The sequence below is a fragment of the Ammodytes marinus genome (genome assembly GCF_949987685.1).
Source record: "Ammodytes marinus genome assembly, chromosome: 3".
In the NCBI taxonomy this organism is placed as follows: Eukaryota; Metazoa; Chordata; class Actinopteri; order Uranoscopiformes; family Ammodytidae; genus Ammodytes; species Ammodytes marinus.
In genome coordinates, this window is record NC_137232.1 from 1,516,555 (window position 1) to 1,537,120 (window position 20,566).

The 20,566-nt window shown below is 41.7% G+C and overlaps 1 protein-coding gene across 1 annotated transcript in view; it reads right to left on the reverse strand.

Moving 5' to 3' along the window:
- The window catches only part of fat3a (FAT atypical cadherin 3a), a gene marked incomplete at its 5' end in the record, with an annotated part of 180,183 nt that overhangs the window by 38,101 nt on the left and 121,516 nt on the right, over positions 1-20,566 (reverse strand). The window contains 5 exons of the mRNA XM_080054049.1: positions 205-456; positions 1,964-2,118; positions 2,451-2,585; positions 14,338-15,145; positions 16,483-16,680. Of these exons, the coding sequence (XP_079910175.1) occupies positions 205-456; positions 1,964-2,118; positions 2,451-2,585; positions 14,338-15,145; positions 16,483-16,680 (1,548 nt within the window). The remainder of the gene's footprint in view (positions 1-204; positions 457-1,963; positions 2,119-2,450; positions 2,586-14,337; positions 15,146-16,482; positions 16,681-20,566) is intronic.

Consider the following 20,566-nt stretch of genomic DNA (forward strand, 5'->3'; position numbering starts at 1 on the left):
ACACACCACCAGACATTCTAGTGAGGCAGAAGTGATAATTGAGTCGGGGTACTTTTGTGTGACTTTATAATAAAAAAAATTAATGCAAATGCTGCATAGTCAACATCTAAAGCATGAAAAAAGAACTCTGGATTCCCCAAAGCTGAGGAGCTCTAACACACTGCCACTGTGTTACCATGGTAAACCCCAGTTGAAGCTACTGACCAGTGCTCCAAAGTAGATGGTTCTGTCTGGAGCCAGCAGTTGTATGAATGGCAGCCCGCCTCGTCGCTCCACGTAGCTGTCGTCCAGGGCCAGGCTGCTGAAGTTGCGATTGAGCTCCAGAGCCACTGTGTGCCAGTTCCCGTCATTGATTCGCCGTCCGGAGATCCCCAACATGTCCTGACTGTCCCCGTCTCCACTGGCCTCATCGCCAAGCCCACAGGCCAGTTGGAACCACAGCTTCCCCTCCTGCAACTGACACACGCAACACACAAATACACTACTTTAATATTGCACACAGTACAGTTTTTTCGATCAGGGGATTCGTTAAAAGAAAATTATGTGTTATTGTCTTCAATAAAACTACCATGCCGTTGTTCTCTGCATGTCACTCACCTCTCTGCCCCATTTCAAGTGTGTCTCTACACTGTCAATAAAGCATAAAAATGCAAAAAAAATATCTTCAGGGCTCAGTGTGTGAGTGTGTACCTTGAGTATGGTACAGGGCTCAGAATGTGTGTGTGTACCTTGAGTATGGTGGAGAGCTCAGTGCGTGTGTGGTTTACATCAGTGTTGTCGCTCAAATGATATAAAATAGCAAAAACTATTTTATGTCGCAATTTCTTTACATAGCCTAGGTGAAGAAAAAGTGGTCTGACTTAAAAATCGCCACTAAAAAAAGCGTGTTGCTGCTCTGAAATGTAACACCAACTGGAGGTGCTGGCATAATATAAGTGGTGGGGGAGAAAAGGACGCACCAACTGTCCGTTAAGTATATTAAACCTTTAACTTCATGTTTTTTTCCCCATGAAAGAAATACACGTCTGCAGAGATTTTAATGATTAGAATGTATTGGCCCTTTCAGATAGCACTACTCTAAAGGGTTGACAGATGCGCTTGGCAAGACGGGTCAGCCGTCAGTTGCACAAGCCGGCCCGGCAACCACCAGCTGTGAGAGCGCCCACTGTCCTGCTCCACCAGCGCAACCCTGGACCCATTACTGCCGAGATCCCGGATCGGAAAAACAAGCCGAAACGTGCTGGTTAATGGTGGAAATAAATCACTCGCTTAAGCGATACATGACACATTAAAAGAGAAACTCAAATCTCATAAGTGCGTCAAATAAATTAAATGTTAAGCTGAATGGTGTGCCGTGTATCTATATCATAAAGAGTAACGTACTACTTCCACAGCCTACATAGCCTAGGCTAACATTTTAGAAGTGATGAATGAATGCAGCCCCCGTGCTGCAGAGTCCCCCCCAGCTGCTCCAGGTCGGAGATAACTGCCCTTACGCAGTCCCATGAAGCGCTCCAAAGTGACCCGTGTGCGCACTAATGAATCAGCGCTCCTACTCAGTTGCACACCATTTTTAAGTGATTAAGATGTTTTTCTTGGTCTGAGCAAACACTGCATTAGTATTATCTACGTACTAACAATTGTCCAACAAAGTCATCGGCTACCCGGCACAGCCTGCACTGCAAGTCCATGCTGTTAACAAACTTGCGTACACGAGCTGAGAGCTGGCGTGGGATTTGAGCGTACCCTACGCTGACGTCCAAATTGATAAATGCGGAGGTTTGTGTTGAAATATGCGTACACCCACTTTTCTGGTCTATGCACGGTTGATAAATGAGGCCCAATGTGTGTGTACCTTGAGCATGGTGCAGGGCTCAGTGTGTGTGTGTACCTTTAGTATGGTACAGGGCTCAGTGTGTGTGTGTACCTTTAGTATGGTACAGGGCTCAGTGTGTGTGTGTACCTTTAGTATGGTACAGGGCTCAGTCTGTGTGTGCATGATGATTCCTCGGCTCTGCAGTGTTCTGATCCTCAGGCTGAGCTTCAGCTCCGTCTGCAGCCAGTCAGTCAGTCTGTACTTGATGTAGCTGCTGCCTGAGAAGCTCAAAGACAAATGGCCTGCACCACAAACATGACATGGTAAGTTGATGCCAAAGTTTCATTTTCACTTCTAAATTGAAGGGTCTATAGAACAATGTGGGTTAGAGTGTAAAAAAAAACGGCAAAAATATTTGTGTGTGAAAATTTAATTCAAAAATTCATGATTTCGACTGTGGCCATTTTGGAAGATCGGCAAAAAAAGAACATACAATTTGGTCTAGTTTCTTGACATTCAAACCAAAATTGTTCTTAAGACCCTTACCTTGCTTTTATAAGTGAAAACAAAACTTTAGCATCAATTTGAAATGACTGTGTGTACAGGCACCCTGCTATCTCTGACATTCACCCACCTGCACAGTCTCCCAGTTTGCCCTGCGGACACTGGCAGGCGTAACGGCCACTGGAGGCTTCAACTGAAACACAGTGCATGTCTGCTGGACACGGCTGGTCCTCACACTGTCCAGACAGTACAGCACAGCTGGCATCTGTCCACACAAACAAAGACCAAAAATACACAACATGTAATGAAAGCAGGACAGTCTAAAAATAGAATGAAAAATCTGAGGAAGAGAGAGAGAGAGTTATAAAGTATATTTATTTTAAGTCTTTGCAATTATTTGTATTCATCAATATTGACAATTGACCTGAAACTATGAATTCATTTATAAAAATGTATAAAGATATTGATTGGAAAAATGTACTGTTAAAACACATTGATGAACTCTGTGAACCTTTCCCCTCAATAGTATCCTTGAGATGAAATGTAAATTTGAATGTATAAATTGTAAATGTATAATGTATTCATTTGACCTAGCTGTACAGGAGATAGAGTACATAGTCCAGTTCACAATTTCTAAAGAAAGTTTTTTTTTAAATGATGCTGACTAGAAACTGGTACAGCTGATCAGTGGCACACATTTAGGTCACTATCTTGGATTTTTAATGTGCATAATTGAAGATTATAATTTAAGCTTTATCTCCTTATCCTGTTATCTAAGGGACATAGGAACCAGAGCTAAGTGGATGTATTCACTCAAGGTGAATATATGTACAATAGTAAGGTATATTAATAATCATATAAAGGGGAGAACGGGGGAATCTGAGGCATCGGGTAATGTGAGCCAACCCCTGTATCTAGGCAACGGAAAACATTTGTGGTCATGTGCGATATATGTTTTCAAGCCCCTCTCATTTCCCCTTGGCCCTGAAAGAGAGGACCTCATGGTGCTGTTGTAAGCATGTTTTTTTTCACCAAAATAGGTATTTTGCATGTAAAATTAAATTTTCTTGCTGTCAACTTAATCAACTGTTGTGCCAAAGCAAATGTATTCACGTAGAAAAACTTCTATCATACGTGTTGATGAACTACCAACATATGAAACCATGTGATGCTGATAACTGAAGATTAGCCTGAAATGCTAAGAGAGGTAGTTTTTTCTCAGATTGTGGTGGTGGGGGAAAGTGAGCCAAATGCTGTGGGGGAAAGTGAGCCACTGTCTCACTTTCCCCCACCATGAGGCACAAGTTAAGTTTAGTCTTAAACATATTTTAATGTAATATTACATAACATATGTTTTATTTTAATGTCATACACATTGTAGAAAAGCCATCATGCCAAGGAAATACACCAGGAAGACGACCTGGGGCAACTACACGGAAAGAGCACCTTCTCATCTTTCCCTGTAACCTTCAGGGCTGGAATGTAGAGTAGGCCTAGTTGTAGAGTATGACAGGCTGATGTTATAATCCAGTTGGGTCTTCTCCTGTGTTCTGAGTCCCAGGCTGTTCTCGCTGGTTCTGAATTTCCTATGCTTTGACCCCCAGACACTAGCTGGCTCTAAGGGTCCTGTGTTCTGACCCCCAGACTGTGTTCTAATCTAACTGGTTCTATCTTTCATTTGAATCTTATTACAACCTTTTGAATTATAATATGTTGTATTTGATTTTGTTCAGAGTTACTTTCAAGTGTTTAGAAAATTTGCTTTGCTTAATTGACCAAACCCCATCATTCTTTTACTAGTCCGACATTAGTTCTGGAATGTGTGGCTAGCTTTCAGGATTCTTACTGTTACAATATGTGTTGTTATGGTAGTTTCAGAGTGGAAAAAGTAAGTGGATCAGTTTACCCCACAGCTGGGGTAAAGTGAGCCACATGACAACTTTTTTTTAAAACAATCATATTTTCACTGCCCTTTGTCTTGGGCAAATTCTGCTAATGCCCATTTCTAGGTAACATCCTGAATTAATGGGAAATGTGTAAATTTGAGTGATAAATAATTTTAGCTCCCTTAGAGGGGAGCAAATGTAAAAAGTGGCTCAGATTACCCCGTTCTTCCCTATATGCCACACATCTTCATGGTAACATTTGGGGAAAAACAGTATTGCCCTGTCACAGATTAATAATCTGTGGGAACGAGATAATTATGTTGTGGACACACAATTCCTTTTTAATATTGCAAGGGGAAGAACAGTGCGTGGCAGTCGTCTGTACACATGCATTTTTTCCAAGACAAGGGTTCCTACTCAGGTATTTTGCGTAATAGTCTAATACATGACCAATGGCCTTTTACAATGGCCGAGAACCCGGACACAGCTCTTGCTGAGCATACAGTGATTCTCACCCCTCACCCCGTACTCCCACAGCACCTCCCACAGTATCTCACAGGTAACCTAGTCATACACCCTCTCCAGATCCAGAATACACATGTAGACCGGATGAGAATACTCCCAGGCCCTGTCCAGGATCCTTTTGAGGGTGAAAAGCTGATCCGTTGTTCCACGGCCAGAACATCTGCATAGTTAATCTTCAATCCGGGATTCGACTATAGGCTGAACCTTCCTTTCCAGCACCTTGGAGTAGACTTCACCAAAGAGGCTGAGAAGTGTGATTCCCCTGTAGTTTGCACACACTCTCTGGTCGCCCTTTTTGAACAGGGGAACCACCACTCCGGTCTGCAACTCCATGGGCACTGTCCCAGTCTTTCATGTAATGTTGAGAGCCCTAGACAGCCAGTCCACACCCAGGGATTTCAGCACATATGTACGGTTCATATCAAATCCCCGGGGCTTTGCAAAGGTGGAGTTGTTATGCTTCAGTAAGTTCCACCAGGGCAATTGACGATGATCCCCCATCGGCCTCAAGCTCAGCCTCTAACATAGAGGGCATGTAAGATAACCACCCAAGAATGTAATATTGACCATCTATATATATTTTTTTTATTAACACCGTTGACTTCCTTGCCCCCGAAAATATAGATCTGGCTACTGGAATCTTGATTGTAGATAATCTAGTAGACAAGATATTGAGAAATGAGTGTTCGGAGGTCGCCATTTCTTTAAATTCAAGATGGCCACCATATTGGCTTATCTGAGACTGGAATCATGCATTTTCTGATTCGATATTCATTGTCGATTTAAAAAAATTTATGGTTTACCTAATCCCCAAAAAACTTGAAATTCTCTAAACAAAATTACACAAGGAACAGGACTAACAGGGAACTGGTTGACAGCTTAGCATGGTGTGGGATCAACCACCTCCCCTTAACCTCCAAACCAAGACCAGGGAGACTATCTCCGTCCTGGGAGAAGAGGTTGAGGTGGTGGAAGAATTTAGATACTTGGGTGTCTGCCTAGACAACAGACTAGACTGTAAATGTAACATGGGGGCTGTCCAGAGTAACTTCATGAGGAACCTGAGATCCTTGTTATGTATTCACTTTTCAACAAGATGTTACAGTTCATGACTTTCGGTCTGAGAGTTAGATGGAGTGGAGTCAGCGTGTCAGCGACCTCGAGACCATTTGTTCCACTCTGCGTGGTGACAACACGAAGCTAACAGCTAAAGTAGCCGACTTGGAGGGCCGGAGCCGACGGATTTTTTCGGATTTAATGCGGGAGGTTTTCGGGAGCGATATTGCCGGATCCCCAGGAGGTTGATAGAGCCCATCGCTCCCTCAGCGCTAAACCGGCACCCGGCCAGAGACCGCGACCAGTCATTTTACGTCTGCATCGATTCCAGATGAAGGATCTATTCATCAGAGAGGCACGACGGAGAGGGCAACTCGAGTTTCGCGGCAAGCCTATTCGGATCGTGGAGGATTACAGCCCCGAGGTGCAGAGCCAGCGTGCAGAGTACCGGGACGTCATGGCAGATCTCTACAGGCGGGGACTGAGACCTGCGCTTCTATACCCAGCGCGACTCCGCGTCACGATGTCCGATGGAGCCAGAAAGTGGATAAACTCACCCCAGGAGGCGCAGAAATACAGTCCCCTCCAATAGTATTGGAACATTGAGGCCAATTCCTTTATTTTTGCTGTAGACTGGAAACATTTGGGTTTGACACCAAAATATGAACATGAGACAATAGATCAACATTTCAGCTTTAATTTCCAGGTATTTACATCTGGATCTGATACTCAACTGAGAAGATATGATTATTTGTAAAGGAACACCACATTTTTAGGTGAGCAAAAGTATTGGAACAGATACACTTAAAATAAAATAAAATAAAACTTAATGTTTTGTTGCAAATCCTTCCCTTGCAATAACTGCATGAAGCCTGTGACCCGTTGACATCACAAAACTTTTGCATTCTTCTTTTGTGATGCTTTTCCAGGCTTTCACTGCAGCCTCTTTCAGTTGTTGTTTGTTTACTCTCTTCAGTCTCCTCTTTAGCAGGTAAAATGCATTCTCTATAGGGTTTAACTCTGGAGATAGACTTGGCCAGTATGAAACCTTTCATTTCTTGCCCCTGATTAACTCCTTTTTTTGTTTTTGCAGTGTGTTTTGGGTCATTATCTTGCTGCACGATGGAGGATCTTCCAATCAGTTTGGTTGCATCTTTCTTTAAATTGGCTGACAAAATGTTTCTGTAAACTTCTGAGTTTACATCATCAATGAAGATTAATGAGCCCATCCGAGAAGAAGCCATGCAAGCCCAAGCCATGACATTGCCTCCACGTGTTTCACAGATGAGCTTGTATGTTTGGGATCATAAGCAGATCCTTTCTTTAGCCAAACTTTAGCCTTTCCATCACTTTGGTAAAGGTTCATCTTGACAACAACACAGTTACACATGATGGCAACAGCTAAATTAACTCAGAAGTCTACAGAAACATTTTGTCTGCTAATTTAAAGAAAGGTGCAACCAAACTGATTGGAAGATCCTTCATCATGCAGCAAGATAATGATCCAGAAAAACTGCAAAAACAACAAAGGAGTTCATCAGGGGCAAGACATAGAAGGTTTGAGACTGGCCAAGTCAAGACTTAAACCCTTTAGAGCATACATTTTACCTGCTAAAGAGGAGCGTGAAGAGAGTAACCCCCCAAAACAAACAGCAACTGAGGCTGCGGTGAAAGCCTGGAAAAGCATCACAAAAGTAGAATGCAAAAGTTTTGTGATGTCAATGGATCACAGGCTTGATGCAGTTATTGCAAGGGAAGGATTGCAACAAAACATTAAGTCTTATTCACTTAAATTTATTTTAAGTCTATCTGTTCCAATACTTTTGCTCAACCAAAAATGTGGTGTTCCTTTACAAATAATGCTTTCTTCACAGTTGTGTATCAGATACAGATGTTGATACCTGGAAATGAAAGCTGAAATGTTGATCTATTGTCTCATATTCATATTTTGGTGTCAAACCCAAATGTTTCCAGTCTACAGCAAAAATAAAGGAATTGGCCTCACTGTTCCAATACTATTGGAGGGGACTGTACATCGACAAGTCCCCCAAACCCCCATAAAGACACGGTTTAAGGATGTTTAATCCACTGGATGAGAGGTAACACTGTAGCTATAGAAGGCAGAAGTGCAGCTGTCAGTTAGGTGTTTGCCTATTTACTAAAGATACAGGCAGTATACAATGGCAACACTCAAAGTTACGTGCATTTCAAATGATAAACTGTCCAGATGGTGTTCATTTTGTTTTGTGGCCGTGTTTGCTGTTACCACATATTATCTGCCCCTATATGCGTGCTGATGCGTTCTAATGGCTTGTCTATAATGTTTATAGTCGCACATTTAAAGCTGCAGTCATATTTTCAAATATTTGTTAATTCATGTGAGTTTTCCGTTTCATACAACTCTTCTGCTCACTGTTTACACAGTTCAGTTATTCCAAAGTTGATGTTCGAGGGCTGTATGTGTTTTTGTAATAGGGGTCTAACTGTCTTTTTGTTTGGGGCAAACTACTGTGTCACTGCGTGTGTATTATGTATTAACAAGCCAGCAGATCCATACATACAATAAAATCTAGCAGGAGTGGCTTTAACTGACCCGAAACAGATAAATAAACGCTTTAAGGAGTATTATCAGGAGCTGTATAAATCCAAAGCTAATGGTGATATCGATGCATAGTTAAAAAAGCTAGACATACCAAAACTAGACAGCGCCTCCTGCGAGGCCTTAAACTCTGAACTGTCCCCTGCAGAAATCACGGACGCTATCAAATCGCTGCATAACGGCAAGAGCCCTGGGCCAGGTGGCTTCGTAGTTGAATTTATTAGAAGTTTGCTGACCAAGTAACCCCGATCCTGCATAGAATGTTCTCCCACTCAACCGAAGCGAATAGGCTCCCACCAACACTGTCTAACGCAAACATTTCTCTCTTGTTAAAACAAGATAGAGATGAAACTAACCCGTCTTCATATCGGCCAATTTCTATGCTTAACTTGGATTTCAAAATGTTTACAAATATTCTGGCTAAGACGTATTTTCCGCACTATAAGCCTCACTGGACTATAAGCCGCAGGTGTTATAATGTTTAATTACCATATGTAAGAGTTCGTGCACAGAGGGGATTGTCGGGAAAGAGATGGCTGCTTGAGGAAGCTCCCATTTATTATGGGATTTCTCGAGGATCAATCGATTCCTCGTTAAACTTTTTTCTATTTTTAGAACTCAACGCATCTGTCTACAGAACAACGGTTGACCGCAATAAAGCGCTCAATGCTTATGTCAAACAGTCACAGTAGCCATATGATATTAAGGATTTTTTTCCACAAGTTTAAAACACATTTTCCTCACTGAAAGTAATTAAATAGACGGGCCACAATTTAAACCGATCGAGTAGGTCTGCGATGGGGAGAAAAAAAGCATGGGCTGTAGTTGTAACAAAAAAAAAGTAGCCTAAGTCACCATTTAAAATAAGAATGGCAGCAGATAATATAAAATGATTGTCTTACAATTTAAATACATATGAATAACTCACCGAAGCAGATAGTTGTAGGCTTATATCCAACCGCATAATGCTCACTCTGTGTCCGTGAATAATTACCGCGACTAATTTCTCATTAACGGAACGTTACACCCGTCGGTTTTTGAATCTTATCCCCATATTCCCTATTGAAGGCTTCTTAACTGTTGTTGGCTCGGAGCGAATGTGCCTGAAGTAAGCCTTGCTTCTTCTTTTCTTTCCAAGCGGAGAGCACCTTGCATGCTCACCTGGAGTCTAATCATTACTAACTGAGAGTAACAGGTGTCATCTCCCCTTTTTATAAACGTAACTTTATCATCTGCTTTGAAATAATTGGACAGTTATATTCCTGAAAATGTTCTGTAGAAGAAAGGAGAGACCGTGTTCAGCTCCGCGGTGCTGTGGAGAACACAGGCTGCGCTGCTGTGGCACGGAGGTGGCAGATATTTGCAGTTTGTTTGCAGATGTTTGACACAACGTTCAGTTTATTGCACTTGCATCAAAATATTGAATTTTGTTAAACTTTATTTTATCCGTCTTGTGCCGTTTTGTACACTATATAACATTTTAAAATAGGGGCAGCCGCGGCCCGCCGGCCTAAAGGCTACAGACACAAAAAAATATATATATTTTCCTCATCCACCAATCGAGTTCATTTGAAACGAGGAGTACTCGATTACTAACGCCCATCCCTAGTAGCTACAGAACATATACTGTGCTGTGTAATAACAGGGTCGAAAAATGGGGAAAAAGTTGCGGCTTATAGTCCGAAAAGTACGGTAAACTAATTTATAGAATCCATTATTCACACAGATCAGACCGGGTTCATCCCCAATAGGTTTTAATTTTTTAATTTTAGGAGAGTCCTAAATATTATGTATAACAAATTCGACAGCTCTTCCAAACAAGCTATTTTGTGTCTGAACGCGGAAAAGGCTTTCGACCAGGTTGAGTGGGGGTAGTTGCTCAAGGTGCTGGAGGAGTTCGGTCTTGGGGCCCCTTTTATTTCATGGTGCGTTTAATATATGCCCATCCCACCGCCTCCATTCTAACAAACCAGGAAAGATTTATTTATTTATTTATTATTATTCTTCCGGACAATTACACACAATACATAATTTTCTCATTGCATATTCATACATATTACTTTGTGTTATCGTCCGAAGGGAAGCAGGAGAAGCCAAAGGCTTATCGGGTCCCGCCCCCACTGCCATAATATTCAGATACACAGATACACAGCTACTACAGTTAGAATTTTTTTTTCTTTTTTTTAAGAAGAATCATTCTAAAACACAGATAATTTTAGGTCTCTATTTTCCTCTCTGCCTGTGACAATGCAGATATGGCCTTGTCCATTTCTTCTCTAGTAGCCTAAACACATCTGCAAAAGTATTCAAAACAGTCAGTGTGTCTGCTGACCTCGGCTACAGTCCCATAACATGCAGTGTATTTACAAATTCTTCAGTCAGAGAAAGTCTTCCATTTTTGAATCGGGTGTTCTGAACACACAGTTGATAATTAACATTTATCTTTCATTTGAATTTCAATAGTCACACATTCCATTAGATTAACAATAGCAGAGCACATTGTATTTACGATTTCAAACCTTATATTTTGACACAAACCAGTTTAAATCCCTTTAGTTCAAAGTCCATGGTATTGCCTTCTTTAATCCAAAAAGTCCATGCTTTTGCCTTCTTTAATCCTCGTCCCTCCGGAATTGATCCAAATCCTCCTCCGTTTTGATTTGCACAATTTTGGCTTCTTCGGGTGTAGCTCCATTCATTTTGATGAAGATTCTTCCATCTCTCGTCCAAGTTTGTTGGACCTGTCCACATTTTTTTAACCCTCTAGCTTGATAGGCCAAATAAGCCTTTCTCTTGGTTAAATTTTCACTCATTCCAATTTGTTCACCTTTAAGCTTCATGCCTTGACTGAGGCATGATGCTTTCTACTCACAAATTTCAGAATGACAGCACGCTTTTTGGCGAATTTCCCCTCCGGGAGAAGAAAACAGGACTCCACGTTCTCTAGATCCAGATTAATGGCTTTGCTTCTCAGAAACATTGCCACTTGTTTTTCCACCGTTACATTCCCTGTATCGCCCTCTTTTTCTCCATTCCCGGCACCTGCATACGACCTTGGTTTAATATCCATTCCAGTTAGTATCACATCTCTGTATTTTGCTTGTTGTTCTTGATCATCAATTTTATCTCCAAGCTCTTTCAAGAGCTGATCTTTCTTCACATTGACGGCTTGAAGTTCCTTCAATTCGATCATCAGTGGCTTCAGACCAGCAGCAACTTTCTCTTTGATTTTTACATCAAAACGCCCAATCAATTCGTCAACAATCCCAGCCAGCTCAGCCTTCCGCAGTGCTCGCTCCGTCTCCCTCTCACTTTTTATTTCTCTCTTCAAATCTGCCAACATTCCTTTCTTCAAGTCTGCCAACTGTTTTTTCATTTCTTCCGCAAAAACTTTGTCTTCTTCCATTCCCTTATCAGTGGTTTTTCCTTTTTTGGACATCTCCAGAGATTTTCAGAGATTTTTAATGCTGTGAATCTGAGTTCTCCGCTGCTCTCAGTAAATAGCTCTTCACCCTCAGCAAGCCGGAAGTGAATATGAGATCCACACCCTTTGCCCTTACGAGGGGGACGCGCCAGGGTTGCCCCCTCTCGCCGCTCCTCTTTGCGTTGGCCATCGAGCCCCTGGCTATTAGCATAAGAGGGCACACACTTATAAAGCCAATATCACTAGGTGGGATGGACCATAAGATTTCTCTATACGCAGATGGCATCGCCCTCTTTTTAGCCGACCCCAAGAATTCCATCCCCCACCTACTCCAGCGAATTAATTCTTTTGGCGACGTCTCGGGTTACACCATAAACTGGCAAAAAAGTGAACTCTTGTCTTTAACAGCAGATCTGGACCCAACATTCCTTGCCAATACGCAGTTTAAAACAAATCTGGTCAGTATAAAGTACCTGGGCATTAAATTATCTAAAAACCCAAATACACTTTTTGAGTTAAATTTTATGAAAAGACTGAACAAACTAAAGGAGAACATAGAGAAATGGAGAACATTACCGATCTCCCTTATTGGCCGTGTGAACGCAGTAAAGATGGTCTCCCTGCCGAGATTTCTGTATCTATTTCAGAATGTGCCAATTTATATTCCTAAATCTTACTTGAAGTCAATTGATTCTATTGTAATGCCTTTCATTTGGGGATATAAAGCACATAGGATCTCAAAAGCCCATCTTCAGAAACCCAGGGAGCATGGCGGACTGGGGTTACCATGTTTTTTACATTATTACTGGGCTGCCAATGCTAGAGTGATGGTGTATTGGCAATTTACATATGAAAAAGGCATTAGACCTGATCTGCCCCCCTGGTTGGAAATTGAAAAAAGCTTGGCACCAAAAACCTCTCTTACTGCCCTCCTTATCTCTTCTCCCAGACCGCCTGCCTCCTTTAGGAGACCACTTTACCTTGTCCAACGGTCAGAGAATTTGGAACCAAATTAGGAAGGCCTGTGAACTACCGAGATTCAGCATTCAGAGATTGGAGTCGGAAGGGAATAGTAACAGTTACCTTTATATAAATGGTCACGTCACTTCATTTGATCAGCTTGTTTCAAAGTTTTTGTTAACAAAACTTTGTTTCCTTATATATTATAACATTTTAATACTAAAACATTCATGCTTTTTGCTGTGAACTTTGTTTGACTCACAATATACAACTTGTTGTTTTCACAAGAGAAGTACTGTGAATGGCCTTGAAAAAAGGGAGTACAGACTCCCACGTTCTGTTCTCAGACATTGGATGAATAACACCTGCTGATGGTGTTGGGAAACGGGATGCAAGTTTCTGGGAAAATCCTTATCAGTTTAATTAAAACTCATCCACGTCAGCAATGACCCTGGACACACAAACACAACGTGTTCACATACACATTTTGTCAGACATATAAACTCTGTTATTTCAGTTCAGTTTTTGTATTCAACCATGTATGCACCTGATACATTGTTGTTTGACCCTTGCATCAGCTGTTTGCAAGTAAAAACCAACTTGCTTTGAAAATGCCTGACTGATCTCTTTATTAAAAACACTTGGGTTTTTTGATAAAAGAATTCCTGTAACAGTTTTCACTGTTGAAAGCTCAATTCTTCAGGTATCTACAGGTGAGGAATTATGTCAGACAGAATATACCATCCTCTGAGTCCCTGCCCGCAGATGATTCATTGTCCAAAACTTTACTGGGCTCACCAGAAGCTAAAAACCTGATTTCATCTTTTGTGGGAATATTTTTAGACCGGCAGGACAAATACACTTTAAAAATAAGGCAAGCCTGGGAAAAAGACTTAAACATTGGAATAGCTGACGATGTCTGGGAGGGAGCGCTAAAAAGCATAAAATCCTGCTCTATAAATTCGAGGCTTCAGTTAATTCAATTTAAGGTCACACTAAGATTGCACTATTCTTAGGTTAAACTGCATAACATTTTCCCAGATCTTTCGCCTTTATGTAACAGGTGTAAGATTGCCGAGGGTACACTTGCTCACCACTTTTGGGAATGTCCAAATCTTTACAACTTTTGGTGTCTTGTATTTCAATGGTATTCTAATGTTTTAAATGTTTCTTTAACTCCTGATCCGGAAACCGCTCTGTTTGGTCATTCCACAGCCCTGGAAAAATTGGACCATAATGCACGCATAATCATGGTTTATGGCATGGTAATTGCTAAAAGATGTATCCTGAAGCTGTGGAAGTCCGACTTGGCCTCTCAGTTCGATACCTGGCTGAGGGAACTGGTGGGCATTCTACATGTGGAAAGGCTTAGATATGAGCTGTCAGGCCACCCCCATAAATTCCCCGCTATATGGGGCCCAGTGCTGCAGCACATAGGGAACCAAAATGTGTGAGTTTTTTTTTGTCCGTATGTAAAAAAACTGTAAAACCACAAATAAAAGTAGTAAAAAAAAAAGATGTTACATTTCATCATCATAAACATTTAGGAGGAGATTCTATCACTCACCATTGCATGTGCAGCGTGAGGTGCGGTGGAAGCGTGGTGAGACAAAGCTGGCACGTGGGGTGCTGTACGTGGCTAGATTATGAGAGTCCAGGACAATGCTCTGTTCACACTGCGCCCCACGACACTCCAGCCCCGAGCAGTTCTTATCCAAGATGGCGGACACCCTCAGGACCTCTTCCAGCTGCCGCCTAGACGCGCTGAGTTTCTGGGTGAGGTAGGCTGCCTTGTAGTATCCGTCCCCTTCTGTTTTCTCCACGGCAACAAGCATGTCCAGCTGTTGGGTCCCCCCGACCGGCTGCAGGCTGAGCAGGTGCAGTGTGTCTTGGTGCTGAGAGGCAGAAGCAGCCTGCTGAAGAACCTTCAACACACTCTTCATGTGCAGAGCCACAAAGTCCTGAGGAGACACACTCTCAAATCGAACCGTCACCGCCTCACGCAGCATCTCCGGTGTAGCCTGCTCCACTTGCACGTTGACGGGCACAGGCACGGCAAATCGCCCGTCGCTGACACTGGCGTTGAGGAAATACCGGCCCGAATCCAAGCCCCCTAGAGCGATGATCTTGCCGTCGCGAGGGCTGATCTTAAACAGACTGCGCTGGGCCGGAGGGGCATGGCCAAAGCTCAGCGCGTCATAAGGGTCTGCGTCTGTGGCGTGTAACTGCCCGATCACACCGCCGGGGAACTCGTCCTCCATAGTGACAATATAAACCTCAAGGGGAGAGGCTACAGGCCGGTGGAGGCTCTCCTCTATCACACGCACTGTCAACATGGAGGAGGAGGACAGACGAGGTTTACCACAGTCTGACACCTGGGAGACAAGAGACAAGAGACATGAACAAACACACAATAAAGGGAAAAACAGGAGAAAGGACATGGTAACATATCGGTAACACTTTGCAAGACGTTTACATTAATTAACTGTTAGTTAATGCTTAGTTAATGCTATTAACAGTTAGTTCATACGTACCTTCTGCTTATTAAGCGTTTACTAACTCTTAATGCTTAGTTATTAACGTTTATTCAAAGCTTGGTTAAGCATTAAAGCTGGGGTGGAGGATTTGGGGAGAAAATGGCAGTTGGGATAGAGATTCGAATCCAAATACCTCAACCGCTCCACTTGTTCTCTCTGGTCCCTCCCCTATGGTCCCTCCCTGACACGCTCTACACCAACAAAGTTGTGCCAAAGTGAATGGACAGTCCCAACAGCCAATAACAACAGAGAATCGGAGCCTCGCTCTGATTGGTCAAAGTGTACAGCTCATGTTAACTTTGACCAATCAGAAATCACATACCCAAGCTTTAACTCTGCTCAGTTAGCTAATAATTATCCAAGCGGTAACACTTTATAATAAGGGTACATTGATTAACTGTTACTTAATGCTTAAAGTTCATGCTTAATCAGCATCAACAAAGCAATAACTAACCGTTAATAACTGCTTCGTCAATGTTTTATATGCATTAACTAAGCAATAGTATGCAACACGTATGCATAGTTAATGCTTAACCAATCATTGACTAACTATTAATTACTAAGCAATAACAGTTACTTAATGCTTAATAAGCATTACCTAACTATCAATAGCATTAAATAAGCAATAACTAACAGTTTAAAAATCTACCCTTTTTGTAAAGTGTTACCGGTAATTGTTTATGTGTGCATAACCCCGTTAATATACAATATGTTTATTTTTAGAATTGCTCAATTTTAAACTTTCACCTGCTACTCTTCAACATATTTTTCAGTTGCCATTGTGCTTACATGAAATGTTAAACAGTGCACTTCAACTGAATCTTCGAGACCATACTAATTTGTAAAGACACAAGCATCCTCCATGAGCAAGCGCTCTGTGACCATGCCTAGAAACAACTCCACTTTAAGGAGAGCAAACCTCAGACAGAACCTGGCTTGGCTTCAAAGCAATACAATGGCAACAAAAGTAATACAACAAATAGAACTAATAATAGCAATAGTAACAATAGTGACACAAGCAACAATAGTTATGCAATCATTTTCACTAATAATAATAATAATAGAAGCACTTTTACTGCCATAAAAATGTTGCTGCCACATGCTGAGATATTTCACATGGTGTGTGGCTCAGCAATTCATTAAAAACTCTGCAGGTGTGATGATAACATCTATACCTGTATTTGAATAACATATTCAGTTGCCAGGTCTCTCTTGAACACTTGATTGGCTACCAGTGTTCCATCGTTCTTCAGCAGAAACTCTCCGCCTTCATTTCCTGACAGGATGTAGAAGTCAAAAGGTGGGCCATTGTGGGAGGAGTCCTTGTCTGTAACAGACAGCTGCAGGAGGCTGGTGCCAATTGGCTTGTTTTCCTGTTGAGAGGAGACACAGCATTGGAAAAGACTTGTCTGTTCAAGGACATATTAAGGTCACATTGTGATGTTTCTTTCAACAACATCATAATTCAAAAGGAAACTAATACAATTTGAAAGACAGACATAGCTCCTGGTTTAACTACTGTAAGACCTTACAGTATAAACACTTTATGTATAAACCACTGATTTCCATAATCACCACTACAGTTGTTTCTATTTGTTGTAATAAGTCATTTATACAGGCGTGAGAATTGATGTGTCGCTGCTTGTTTGCAGAGATTTTGCCATTGCAATTTGGAGTTTACAAAACAATAAAAGTCAGAGATTTGCAATTGACCCTTCCCTAAGCCCCGCCGCCCTTAGTTACTGTTGCTAAGTCCGACCAGCATGGCGCTCTGCCTGGCACTAACTGGAAAAATATTGTCAAACTTTTGGAAAAACAAGAAAGCCATTACAGACAGAGAGGTTTACAATATGCATCTTAAGGGTATATTCAGGATACCAAACTAACTCAGGAACAAAATCACGAAAAAAAGAAAATGCATATAAAAAAAGAAAAATATAGAAGATAAAGCCTATGGATCACAGAGTGAAAGTGAACCGCAGTATTACCTGATAGTTGAAACATATTGACGTCACGGTAACACTACACACTTGACTGTAATATCATAGAGTTAACAAGCTGGCTGGATCACAAATGACAAAGTTGTTATTAAGTATCACACCAACGTTGCAACAGTTTCAACCCAGAGATGCAGTGGTGCACAGGTAGACCCAAAGTGGTGCTGTAGCACCTGCCCTTTTCCCCTGGCCCACTCAAGTGCCCTTTTGAAAAAAATCTGAAAGTTTGTTATTTATTTTTTTACAGTGTATGTGGCCCATGCCGACATTATCATCTATAAATGCTCAACGATTAAAAACGTTTTACAATAATGCCCCAATAAATATGCCCCCCCCTCATCCTCCTCCTCCACACACACTTCCTTTGTCAACGTGAACGTGCAGAGTGGACACAAACGGAGGCGCGTTGCAGCAGCTGCTGCACACACACACCTACTCCCCGTCCTGCCCTGCCCCACCAGCGAGGTAACATACAGTTGTGTTCAAAATAATAGCAGTGTGTTTAAAAAAGTGAGGCAAGATCAAAATCCTTATCATAGCTTTAATTTCCAAACACACAAATGCATTGGGGACATTGCACATTCTATTCCAAATCCAAATATGAAGAAACATTTATCAAATGTTTCTTCATCTTTACAGAAAGTGAAGAAAAAGGAATATTAGACTGTTCGAAAAAATAGCAGTGTCTGCATTTTTCTTTACAACTCAAACATTTACTGTATCAACTGAAAAATGCATGAAGCTTTAGCTTTCAATCACTGAACTAATATTTAGTTGTATAACCTCTGTTTCTGAGCATCTGTGTTGCAGGGAACCGACCAACTTATGGCACCTGTGAACAGGTGTTTCAGCCCAAGACGATTGGACTACATTCCACAATTCCTCTGCATTTCTTGGTTTTGCCTCAAAAACAGCATTTTTGATGTCACCACATATGTTTTCAATCCAGGGATTGGGCTGGCCACTCCATAACGTTAACCTCGTTGGTCTGGAACCAAGATCTTGTTCGCTTACTGGTGTGTTTGGGGTCGTTGACTTGTTGGAACACCCATTTCAAGGGCATTTCCTCTTCAGCATAAGGCAACATGACCTCTTCAAGTATTTAAATGTATCCAAACTGATCCATGATCCATGGTATGCGATAAATAGACCGGACACCATAGTATGAGAAACATCCCCATAACATGATGTCTGTGCCACCATGCTTCAAATTGTACTGTGGCTTGAATAGGGGCCGCAGACAGTTTGTCAGACGACCCCCAAACACGGAATTCAAGCCACAGTACACTTTGAAGACAGTGAAGCATGGTGCCACAGACATGTTAAGGGGATGTTTCTCATACTATGGTGTCGGGTCTATTTATCGCATACCATGGATCATGGATCAGTTTGGATACATTAGAATTAGAGGTGGGCATAGATTAATTTTTTTAATATAGATTAATCTAGATTAATTTTGGAATTAATCTAGATTAATCTAGATTAAAATGTCTCATTTGAATTCATTCATAATATGTGTGTGCTGCTAAATAATGACTCAAAGTAAGTCTTTGAGAACGTGTTTCTCAAGCCAGGTGGCGCATCAGACCAGGGGCTCATCTCCTGTGCAGGTGCACACCTAATGCATCAAGTTAACCCGCGTGCAGAAAGAGGATGTCACGGAACTCATGTCCGTTAGCTTTTCAATATAAGACTGTCAAAATAAAAGTCCCGCAAAACAATCGTTATTTTGGGGATTAACTTCTCCGCGTGAGAAATTTGAGTTGTAGGCTAGCGTGTGAGAGTGTGAGCTGGTTGATATGAGTGTGTCTCACGGCCAAAAGGGTGAGACTTGGCAGCTCTGTCAGTTGTCAAACAAAGCGGACGGACGTGGTCTCTATAGCAACGAGATCAGCTGAGCTATCACTGATAAAAAAAATATTGTTTCCATAATGATTTCCATAGCCTTAAGCCATAGGCTAGCCTACATGTTGTGTAATTCAGTGATTTTCAACCTTTAATGAGTCGAGGCTATGCATTGGCTTTGGCGATTTCCCTTGCCTCTTTTTTTTCTCTCCACACAAAGCTCTCCCATTGCACACACGCATGCCCCGGCCGCTTCAGAGAGCACAGACTGTTAGAACTCCTACAGTAAACCAATTCCGCATTGCACAAGGTGCAAACAACCTTGGTCTTGTCGAGGTTTCCATTGGGAAGCTTCTTAAAAATACATTTTCCCTGAAGCAAACCCGGCGGCTTCCTAGCTGCATCCATGTCAGCACGTTACGTTTGATGTGGTACACAGGTGCGAAGTCGGACTCGTTCTGACTCGTGCACTACAGTGCAATTCGGCCAGGTATACATCCGCGCTAAAATAAGAGGAATAAGAGATTAACGGCGATATTTTTTTTATCGCCGATAAGAGTCTGGCGTTAACGCAGCACGTTAACGCCGTTATCGGCCCACCACTAATTAGAATACTTGAAGAGGTCATGTTGCCTTATGCTGAAGAGGAAATGCCCTTGAAATGGGTGTTCCAACAAGTCAACGACCCCAAACACACCAGTAAGCGAACAAGATCTTGGTTCCAGACCAACAAGATTAACATTATGGAGTGGCCAGCCCAATCCCTGGACCTTAATCCAATAGAAAACCTATGTGGTGACATCAAAAATGCTGTTTTTGAGGCAAAACCAAGAAATGCAGAGGAATTGTGGAATGCAGTCCAATCGTCCTGGGCTGAAACACCTGTTCACAGGTGCCATAAGTTGGTCGACTCCATGCAACACAGATGTGAAGCAGTTCTCAGAAACAGAGGTTATACAACTAAATATTAGTTCAGTGATTCATAGGAAAGCTAAATCTTCATGCATTTTTCAGTTGATACAGTAATTGTTTGAGTTGTAAAGAAAAATGCAGACACTGCTATTTTTATGAACAGTCTAATATTCCTTTTTCTTCACTTTCTATAAAGATATAGACACATTTGACTAAAGTTTCTTCATATTTGGATTTGGAATTGAATGTGCAATGTCCCCAATGCATGAAAATAAAAGCTATTATTAGGATTTTGATCTTTACTAAATTTTTTAAACACACTGCTATTATTTTGAACACAACTGTACATGAATGGAGTCAAGAGTGTATTGTTTGCCCCCTAAGTTGCCAAGCTATAACTTGCATTTATTTGTCTCTGTTTTAAAGTAGCCTCTATCATGCAGCGCCACACAGCTGAGCATAAATTAGCCGACTGTCCTGCTTAACAAGCTAGCCAAAAAAATAA